General features: G+C 44.4%; 1 protein-coding gene across 1 annotated transcript; it reads left to right on the plus strand.

Annotated features, from left to right (window-relative positions):
* The first annotated feature begins 1,089 nt into the window (after window positions 1-1,089).
* On the plus strand, window positions 1,090-5,795 carry LOC149202924 (uncharacterized). Its single transcript, XM_089401729.1, has 3 exons — window positions 1,090-1,448; window positions 1,538-2,304; window positions 2,701-5,795. Exons 1-3 carry the CDS (start codon window positions 1,090-1,092, stop codon window positions 5,793-5,795), a joined length of 4,221 nt encoding a protein of 1,406 aa, XP_089257855.1.
* Window positions 5,796-11,114: the final 5,319 nt, after the last annotated feature.

The raw sequence follows: 11,114 nt of genomic DNA on the forward strand, positions 1-11,114 counted from the left end.
GCCCCTACAGATGAAGCAGAAGATGACAAAGAGAAGCCTGCTAAAGCCAAAAAGAATCAGCATAAGGTTACATCAGCCACCTGCATACCAAAAGCAGCTGAACCTATCAAAGTGGAGCTGCCCAGCCATCGCATCAATGGTGAAATCCAGTACATGCAAGACCATGCACTCATCGGAAAATTTTTAGGCTTCTGGCCAACGGAAAGGGCTTTACAAGGCTGGATAGCCTCCAAGTGGAAACCCAAAGGTCAAATAACTCTGCAACTAGGACCAAAGGGCTTCTTCACTGCTATATTCAACTGTGTGGAGGACAGAGTGAGAATATTCGAAGGAGGGCCGTACTTCTTTAACTCTTCAGGCCTCTATCTCACTGAATGGAAACCCAGATTCAATCCTGATACGGAGGACTTCAGCTGGGCGCCTGTCTGGATCAGGATGTACTCTCTCCCTACAGAATACTGGAAAGAAGAAACCCTTGCAGACATAGGCAACAATCTTGGCACCTTCATCAGAGTGGCAGCTGAGACAAAGACTCGCAAGTACACCTCTTACGCCAGGATCTGCGTTCTGATGCACCTCACCAATGCTCTCGCGGATACGGTAAAGCTCTACCATGATGATTATGAATGGACTCAATCTTTAGATTATGAACACATTCCCTTTCGTTGCCGCAAGTGTCATGAGCACGGTCACCTCTTTCGTGACTGCCCCTTAAATGCACAGTCCAAAGCAGCCGCAGCTGGTTCTGAAATGGACTCAGAAGGCTTCATTAAAATTCCTAACCGCCGTAGGCATGCCAAAAAGAGCCAGCCAGTCATTGAAAGCACCCCCAAAGTGGACAACCAAAACAAATTCTCAGTTCTTGCAACGCAAGAAATTATAGGCCAACCCAGTTCTGATCCCCCTCACTCCTCCTCCCCGCCCTCTCCACCTCCCTCGCGCCCCGATCCTATGCAAGAATCCGACCCCGATCCACTGAAACCCACACCCAGTCCTGCCATGGAGAAAGGCAAATCCATTTCCAATTTCAGTCCCTCCTCATTCTCCAAAGAACATTCCCCTGAAGCTAGCCAGCAGTAGGACACTGACATGGAAACCGATATCTCTCTTGCTCTCAGGCTCCAGCAAGAAGAGGATGAGGAAGCTCTAGATGACAACATTGATATGGTAGAAGATCAAGCGGAAGTCAATATTGATGGATTAGACATCTTCACACTTGAAACGGCATGCAAACAAAAGGAATATAACTCTATTCAACCCTGGCAGATAGACAAGCTGGAAGGAGTTCTAGCCAAGGCGCAGCATAGCAAAAGCCTGGGTATCCAGGGAGGTAGCCCATGGGATGGAAAAAAGCTTCTCAAAGACCTCAAGAAAAGAGGACGGAAGACAGAACTCCAGCGCACAATAGCCTTGGGGGAAATACTTATGGAATCGGGGCGATTCCCTAAGTTGACCAAATTCTACAAACTCAAACAATAGTCTCCATGAAGTTAATATCATGGAATGTAAGAGGATTCAATAGTCCCTCAAAACACAGAATGATCAAACACCTGATTCAGCAAGAAAAACCTACCATAGTTTTTTTGCAAGAAACCAAAAGCACCACGGATGCTATTGAACGAATCCGAGGCAAAGTCTGGGCTGGAAGCAGAGCCATCTCTGTTGATGCTTCTGGAGCCTCAGGCGGCTTAGCCATCTTTTGGAACCCCCAGATAGTCACATTATATGACTTTCATGCTACACTTCATTTCATTCAAGCATCATTCCATCTCATTGGCACTGGCATACATGGCCACCTCACAAACGTCTATTTCCCACAATCAGTTCAGCAAAAGATAGAACTCCTGGAAACAATTGCTCACCTCAATGAAAGCAGACAATTCCCACTATGGATAGGGGGTGGCGACTTCAACATAATCACTTCATTGACGGAGAAACAGGGAGGCCGAACCGGGCTCGACAGCGACAGCGAAAGCCTCAAAGATTTCATTCGAACCAACCATCTCATGGACATCCCCACCTCTAATGGAATTTTCACCTGGACAAACAAGAGACGAGGCATACAACACATAGCCTCCCGCCTTGACAGATTTTTCCTCTCTGACAATGCAATCCATCTGGGAGGGGATTTTCATGCTTCCATTCTTCCTCAAGGAGGGTCGGATCACTGGCCAATTCTGCTACAATGGACCAGACCAGGCAATCAAAATAACAGACCCTTCAGATTCGAGGCTTTTTGGTTCACAAACGCCACTTTCAAAAAGGTGGTCCAAGATGCATGGGCAGCCTACACTCCACCGGAGGGTGCCAAGATGTATCAATTTCAGCAAAAGTTAAAGAACCTGAAACATGTCCTTAAAATATGGAATCGCACAAGTTTTGGCAACATACAGGAGAAGCGCTTACAATTAGAACAACAAATGAATAAACTCCAACAAACCCTCATCCTCCAAGGCAGAACAGAAGAACAAGCACAACAAGAACAGGAATTATGGAACCAGATTGAAGAACGCAGAAAGCAAGAAGAAATACTCTGGCGCCAAAAATCCAGAATCAACTGGCTCAAAGAAGGGGAGAAGAACACAAAATTCTTCCATAAGACCACCATTCAACGGCGAATGCACAATAACATAGCATTCATCAACAACCAACAAGGTGAAAGAGTTGAAAAGCATGAGGATATGGAAAAGGAATTCACAGGGTATTTCAAGGAAATATTAACAGAGCCCATTGAAAACAGAGAAGCAGCCATCAGCGCTATCACACAGCACATTCCAAGCATAATTACTGAGGATCATAACAACAGATTACTACAGCCCACCACCATGCAAGAAGTCGAAGAAGCCATGGCTCAACTCAAAGATGGAAAAGCGCCAGGTCCTGACGGTTTCACGGCTAACTTCTTCCATGAATTCTGGGACCTCATCAAGCAGGAAGTCTGGAATTTGGTTGAGGAATCCAGAAGCATGCATTGGATTCTTCCGTCTCTCAATACAACTTTTCTAGCTCTGGTCCCCAAAGGTGAAGAACCCAACAGACCGGAGAATTTCAGACCCATAGCTCTCTACAATGTGATATATAAGCTCATCTCAAAGGTCATTGCAAATAGGCTTAAGCCTCTCCTCCCTCTTCTCATATCTCAGGAGCAGACAGGCTATGTGGAAGGACGGCAAATTATGGATGGAATCATTCTTTCCAACGAGATCATACATTCTCTAAAGATCCTCAAAAAGCCAGGTATGATTTTAAAACTCGACCTCTCCAAAGCATTTGATAAGCTCAGTTGGAATTTCATCCAAAAAATGCTTCTTGCCTTTGGATTCAATGCCACTTGGACCAGGTGGATTATGAACCTCATCACTTCCCCTTGCTTCTCAGTCCTTCTGAATGGTTCCCCCTCTCCTCCTTTTCGACCATCACGGGGCATAAGACAAGGGGATCCTCTCTCCCCTTTTCTCTTTGTTTTAATGGCGGAGGGGCTCAGTAGACTACTCAAAGCTGCCACAGCCTCCCGCAAGCTTAAGGGCATTTCCATTCATGGCCTCAATCCGCAGACCCATCAACAATTCGTGGATGACACCATGTTATTTGGCCACCCATCCTCAAAAGAAGCCTCCATGTTTAAATCGCTCCTCTCCCTCTACTCTGAAGCATCTGGCACCTCCATTAACGCATCCAAATCGCAGCTCTTCTTTTTCAATACCCCCCCCTCCACTCAAAGGAATATAGCCCGAATCCTGGGATTCACCATCTCCCACCTGCCTTCCAAATATCTTGGTGCGCCTCTTTCGTCCTCTGCTATTAAAAATACCTCTTGGAAATCCCTCCTTGATAAGCTGGATTCAAAACTCTCTTCATGGACCTTTCGTGCTCTCAATATGGCTGGCAGATTGGTCCTCATCAAGTCTGTCCTGCAAGCTATGCCGCTGTATCTCTTTTCCACTCTAGCAGCTCCAAAATGGGTACTAAAAGCCATTCGCAACCTTCAACGCAACTTCCTCTGGGGCTCCTCTGGCAAAAACCGCAAATGGGCCCTTGTGAACTGGAAAGATGTATGTAAACCCAAAACAGAGGGAGGCCTTGGGCTTAGAGATCCTCTTCAAAGCAACAATACTATGGGAGCCCGCATGTGGTGGAATTGGCTCTCCAAGCCTCACACACCCTGGGCACGCTTATGGCAAGAAAAATATGCATTGGGCAGTCAATGGCAAGAACTAATCCGAATCAATCCCAGTGCCAAAGGCTCTCCAATCTGGAATGCGGCGAAGATACACAGCAGCTTCATACAGGATCATAGCTTTTGGGAAATACATTCAGGAACGTCAGCCAGGTTCTGGGAGGATTCATGGCAGCAACTCCCCAAGCTGACTAATCTATTCCAGATGCCACTTTGGCAATTGTACATGCATCACGAAAACCTCATTCACGTGCATCACTTCTGGCAGCAAATACCCCATCAAGAATATCGAACCTGGAGATCTGCTAACAGCTGGCAAAGAGATTGGGCAGGGGAAACATTCTCAGACTTGGACCAGGAACTGATGCAGCGGAAAATTCGTCACTCTGACCAGCAGGACAAGCTCAGATGGGGCCACAGGCACAAGGGCACTTTCACCACGCAAGAGGCGCATCAGCTGCGCTACTCTAATAGCCAAGAGGTTCACGACCAAATCTGGGCACGGGTCTGGCATCCTGGGCTCTGGCCCAAAATCTCAACTTTCCTTTGGCTGCTCAGTAAGAGGCGTATTCTCACTTGGGATAACTTGCTAAAGAGAGGATTCGTAGGGCCCTCCAGATGCCCGAACTGTAACCTCCACACTGAAACAATCGGCCATTTAATGGAATCCTGCCCACTAGCAAAGCAACTTTGGAAGCGGGTGGAACAATGCAACAAAAGAGCAGCTCCGCGAAGCGAAGATGTGACGGACAATATAAGGAACTGGGCCAAGAATCCGTTTCAATGCCAAATCCTCAACTCCTTATGGGATCTCACTCCAGGTTTCATGTACTGGCTGCTCTGGAAAGAGCGCAACTCACGAATCTTCAACAGCTCCTCCAGATCTATAGATGCCCTGTGGCTCATATACAAAAGAAATGTCCAGGAAACCCTTGCCATTCGAACCTGGTATGACACGGATATGCCAGCGACGCAACAAGAAAAGGACATCTTAAAAGCATGGAACCTGGACCTCTCAGCCTTAGCAAAGGTCGCCACGCGTCCCCCTCGTGGCCCCACCTCCCCTTCCTCTTGGTCCCCTCCGGCTCTCAACTCCTTCAAGCTCAACTTTGATGGGGCGGCCAAGGGCAATCCTGGTCCGGCAGGCTATGGAGGAATCATCAGAAGTCACACAGGCAAACCCGTGCACATATACTATGGCTCTCTAGGCAAAGACACCAATAATGTTGCAGAAATGGAAGGACTTTGGCATGGGATCTGCTTCGCAGAGCAACTTCACTTCCTCCCTCTGGAGGTTGAAGGCGATTCCCTCATCCTCATCAATGCAGCCAAGAAAATCCAAGCAGGAAAAGCAGCAGACAAGGTAGCAACCAGCTGGAGACTCTTGAGTAGGATGGAAGCCCTGGAAACAAAGCTTACAAATCCACATAGCCTTACCTTTCAGCATGTGCGAAGAACAGCAAACAAGGTAGCCGATAGACTGGCTAACCAAGGCGTTTCCCAGACTTCAACTCACTTCTCAGGTCCCCTGGACACGGTTGACGATGATCAACTCAAAAAAGAATGCATCACCCTGGTGCAACAAGATCTCTCTCCCCCGGATGCGGGTGATCGCTAGCCACGTGACACACAAGGCTCGTCCAAAGGGCATGTGTCCGCCCGGACGAGCCAAGCATGACAGAAGGACACGCATACACTCTACTACCCTTCAGCATTTAAGGAGGGGAATTAAGACGGTTGACAGAGAAGTCCTGTCGACCATCAAGGCGATTCTTGAGAAGCGCATCATGGCGCTTCATAACAACCTTCTCCAGGCCATTCTTACGCCATTTCTCGCTGCAACTGGTTCGTTCTCGCCGGAGGTGACGGAGGTTCTGAAAGTTGATTGTGAATGTGAGTGTGATGCTGCGGAGGAGTGGGGCAATTGGCAAGCTCACAAGCAAGCCAATTGCGCCTCTGAGAATTTGGTAACGCCTCTCTGTATGCGCCTTTCGTTAGCTCCTGCTCTGGTTTCGTTAGCAGGTGAGGGCACTCGGAGCTTCAGCTCGTATCCGCGTCCATTGTTCAGTCCTGTTCTGGCTTTGTTAGAAAGTGTGGAGGCTCAGAGTCTCAACCCTCAATCAAACATTAAGAAAGAGGGTCAAGGCTCTGCTGCCACTGCTCTCGGCAATTGGGAAACTCAAACTTGGTCTGGCAGCATTTCTAGGCCGATTCCGCTGTTTCACAGTGGAATTAAGCGCTCTGCTCATAAGACCAGCATGCAGCGTAATAGGGGAAGAGGCAGCGGCGGCAGGGGTGGGTATAGTGGCAGAGCCCCCTCGACTTCCTCCTCAATTGAGGAATCCTCTGAACGTAGAAGGCCGAGGGGAAGGCCCCCGGGCAGAGGCAGAATGGGGGAACAGCCTGTGCGCATGGATTGTGGGCACACGGAACACCCAATGGTGCGTTACCGCCTCCCCTGCACCTTAGCTAATTCCACTTTCTTTGTGACTGTCTCTGTTGAGCATTGTAGCAATCCCTGGGAAGATGAGGATGACATCCCTCGGGCCAACCCTCCGCGTGTTCCTGGGATTGTTCCCATGGTGGATATGGAATTCCCTGCTGTTGAGATGATGAGGCCCTTACATGACCCGGGAGCAAGCCTGAGAGAGCCTGTTGGTGACTCAGGCGCTGGCCCAAGCGACCGTGGAGCGCGCAACCTTGGCAAAGCTATCCTTCAGCCTCCACGCTGCAAGGCAGAAGATGAGCCGCAGACCACTGACGAAGATTGACATGCCCAGCTCGCACTCCAGGTTCTACAGCAAGAATTTTTCTCAGTCAGCTTCCTATGCGGTTATATATGAGTCTGTCACTCTGTCTCTATGTAATGGTGTCGGTTTTATGTTATCTCTGTTCCATGTCGTTGTTCTGCAAGTGTATATGTCCATGTGTCAGCTGCATGAATGTGGCTCTAAGTCTTTATCCATGTGTCCATGTGTCAATGTGTCCTATGTGTCAAGTGTCTACTGTCTGTCCGCGGACAAATTTTACAGGGCCGCAGCCCTGTTGTAATTTTCACAATGTAACTCTGCTCTTGCTGTAATATAATAGTTTAGTATTACTTAGAAAAAAAAAAAAAATTATTGTAATAGATATAGTATAGATTATATATGAGATGTATCGGCAAAATTTAAGCATGCCATACCCTCACAAAAAAGGTCATGAATAAAATAGCTTGCTCAAAGTAGAATGGACAAAATAAGAAGCATTAACATGAAGGTGGTTATTGGAGTTTTGTGAATTGCTCCTTTGCAAATATTTGGGAAGACGGTTTTTACAAGATCATTTTGGAAAAGTGGTTGCCAAAAACATGATGCCTTTAGCCTCTAAATACTATGAAGTTTTTAGGGTTAGAAAATTTCATTAATAACATGTAATAAATTGTTGAGAAGTGTAGCAAGAAGGCCCAATTTGATTTTGTATTGGTCAAATTGAAAAAAATTCAAATTTTCTACATTAGCAGACAACTTGGAGGCACTTAACTGAAGTGACATGGCTCTTGTCACTTAGTTAGCTTAATAAATTCAAGTTAGATGGCTTGGAGTTCAGTTAAGCATGTGTAATTGCTAAATTTTAGCAATCAAGTTCAGTTATTTCCAGTTGTATTCAGTTAAACTAGTTCCCATTGTTGATAGAACTAGTGGAAGGTCAATTGTTTAGTGGGACAACACTTTAACTGAATGATCATCCAGTTAAGTGATCAATCAACTCAAAATAGCTAGTGTATGCAAGAAATTCGAGTTCCTCAGTTGTAGTGGAGATTCCAAGGTAGTGTAACAAGTAACTGTAAACTAGTTTGAGTGTACAGGTGTTGCATGCAATTAGAGAATCAACCTTGGGAATTGCACAATCAACTCGAGGAAAAAAATTAGGGGCTAATTCCTCAAGATTTGCGCAAGGAAATAAGAGCTCAAGATGACTTAAGAATTGACAAACTCTGGGTCAGAGCTTCTCATTAAGCAGTCTAGAGAAAGTTTATTGACTTGCAGATTGAGCTCACAATGAGCAAGAAATTGCAATACATTCTCTATTGTTCTGATTAATGATAAGACGCTTGAGGGTTTTTCCGAGTTGGGTTCCCCTAGAAAAAAATTGTGCATGTGTCGTTTTTCTTATTACATGTTTGCGAATGTTGTTATAAATTGTGAATCAATTTATGCAAAGAAGTATAGTAGAATCGTGTCTCTTGATTTAGATTAAATTTCTTGAGCAGTTGCAATTATATCACCATATTTCTACATGGTATAAGAGTCTAAAATTACAATAGAACCAATATTTCGAACTTGTCTCATAGGCGGTGCGAGTGTAGGCAGAGTGAGTGTAATGATTTTTTCTTCATTTGGGAAAATGACCATTAACAAGTTGAGATTAGAGTATGCCTTGGAGGAAAGATCGAATTCCATTTCATGAAAGGATCGCATGGAGGCAGTTATGAATGAAAATGGATTGCTAGAATATGGCAAGACAAACATTCCAAAACCATGATTAGCTGATGCACAAAACCTAGCCCAATGGAAGAAATATGTAGCCAAGGCAAGGAGAATAATTTTGTAGGGAGTGAGAGACCACATTGTCTCATATATCCATGGGAAAGAATCTCCTTTCGCAATATGGATGACAGTGAAAGAGCTATTCAAGAATAATATTGACCATAGAAAAGGAGCCCTCAAAGACAAACTTTGAAACATCAAGATGCAGAAGAATGACATTATTCCGCATTACCTCACCAAATTTACACAAGTTCAGGATCAACTTGGATAGGTTGGTGTGAATGTTTCAGAATATGAGGTTATCTCTTCTAAGCCTTCCCAAAAGCTAGCATAGCTATCAAGACTCGGTGAATGGGAGGGATAAATTACTGAATTTGGAATTCTTATGGTCTGATTGGGTACAAAACAAAATCAAGATAAATACTAGAAATGGAGTAAAATCCATAGAAGAGGAAGAGGACTTTGCTCTAGTTGGCAAAGGATTGAAGTCCAAGGGAAAGGAGTCCCAAGCTAAGGCTAAATCCAGCCAATGGGGCAAGAAGAAAGACTTGCCGAAAATAAAATGCTTCATTTCAAGGATTCAGGCACTATGCTACAAAGTGTCCACACAAAAATTCTATCAAGAAGAACTCGAGAGGAGCAGTAGGTGAAGCATTAGCTTCACAGTTTGAGTTAGACTTCACCCTGATCACATGCATGGTTAGCACTATGATGGGGGGTGTGTGGTACTTGGATTCAGGTGCCTTGTTCGACATGACAAGATGTAGAGAGCGTTTTAGTGACCTGGAGGAGAAAGATCTCTTAATGCATATTGAGATTGGGGATGACGAAAGGTATGGTGCTACCGTGACTGGTACGAAAACCTTTAAGAGGGAGTCGAGCTCCCCTCTTCACATCAAAGATCTTATTTTTTTACCAACCATGAAGAAGAAACTCATCTCTGTAGTAGTTTTGGAAGACCATGGCTATGATGTGATATTTAGTAAAGGAAAAACATTTATGAGACACATAACTACCAGGCAGGTGAAATAGATAGTTGTTTGAATCAATAACCTGTATAAACTTGAGGTGCGAGAATGTGCAGCCTTGAGGAGCAAGACAAAGCTTAGAGATGCAGTGGTTGAGGGGGAGCATGATAGACCTCTTAAGATGGAGCCTCACCTAGTTGGCAAGTGGGATGATCGACAAGATCCTGACGATCAAGACTAACTAGAGACCTCCAAGAGAAGGAGAGTTCAAGGCAAGTGGGCATAGGGAGAAATTACAGCTATACCTTGAGGAGTGATGTGCGACAATGTAGATCCTTAGTCCTAGTGTTGTAGAAATTCAGGCAAGGTCTATTGATGTGTCCTCCACATGGATCATTATCTTGCTACAGGAGCCCACAATATTCAGTAGCAGGAGGATCAATGTTGACAGTAGAGTAGGAGGCTTAGTAGAAAACTCAGTAGGAACACTATTTTTCCAGTAGATAGTTGTAGACATAGTTGATTCAGTGCTTTTTCTTAATGCTTCTTAGTTGAAGTTGTTGCAATGCAACAACAATGTGAGAGGTAGTGCTACAATACATTCCATAGGTGCATAATAGGGGTGGTTGAAAATCCCTTTCTTGCTAAGAGGGAGTGTTGGGAAGTGTAGCAAGAAAGGTTCAATTTGACTTTGCCTTGGTCAAATTGAGAAAATTTTGAATTTTCTACTTCAGCAGAAAACTTCAAGGAAGTTAACTAAGGTGACATGGCTCTTGTCACTCAGTTAACTCAATAAATTTTAGTTAGAGGGCTTGGAGTTTAGTTAAGAATGTGTGATTACTAAATTTTAGTAATCAAGTTCAGTTATTTCCAGCCGTATTCTGTTAAACCAGTTCTAATTGTTGATAGAAATAGTAGAAGGTTAGTTGTGAAGTGGGATAATAGTCTAACTTAGTGATCATCTAGTTAACTGATCAATTAGATCAAAATTGCTAGTGCATGTAATAAGTTCAAGTTCCTAATTTTTTATGGAGATTCCAAGTTAGTGTAACAAGAATTTGTAAAATAGTTTGAGTGTACAGGTATTGCATACAGTCAAATGATCAATTTTTGGAATTGCATAATCAATTGGAGGAAAAAAATTGGGGTGAATTCCTCAAGATTTTCGCAAGGGCATAGGGGCTCAAGCTAAAGCGGAAATTGACTAAGTCTACATCTGAACATCTCATTGAGAAGAGAGAAAGGTTATTCACTTGCAGGTTGAGCTCAGAGTGGAAGAAATTTTAATACATTCTCTATTATGAATAGTGCAAAGAGACTTGATGGGTTTTTCCCAGTTGGGTTCCCATAGAAAAACATTGTGCATATGTGGTTTTTCTTATTGCATGTTTGCAGAGCAGTAGAGTAGAATTGTGTCTCTTGATTTAGATTAAATTTCTT

Source organism: Pinus tabuliformis, chromosome 2_1 (assembly GCF_031772625.1).
Source record: "Pinus tabuliformis cultivar Carrire ecotype Pingquan chromosome 2_1, CPIR1, whole genome shotgun sequence".
NCBI classification, from domain to species: Eukaryota; Viridiplantae; Streptophyta; class Pinopsida; order Pinales; family Pinaceae; genus Pinus; species Pinus tabuliformis.

Excerpts from the sequence above, each read along its gene's own strand:
- LOC149202924 (XM_089401729.1), top strand. The coding sequence starts at position 1,090 with ATGGAAACCGATATCTCTCTTGCTCTCAGGCTCCAGCAAGAAGAGGAT. Across the intron at positions 1,449-1,537 it reads GAATCGGGGCGATTCCCTAA|AATGATCAAACACCTGATTC; the intron begins GTTGACCAAATT and ends CTCAAAACACAG. Across the intron at positions 2,305-2,700 it reads AGCCTACACTCCACCGGAGG|GGTATTTCAAGGAAATATTA; the intron begins GTGCCAAGATGT and ends AGGAATTCACAG.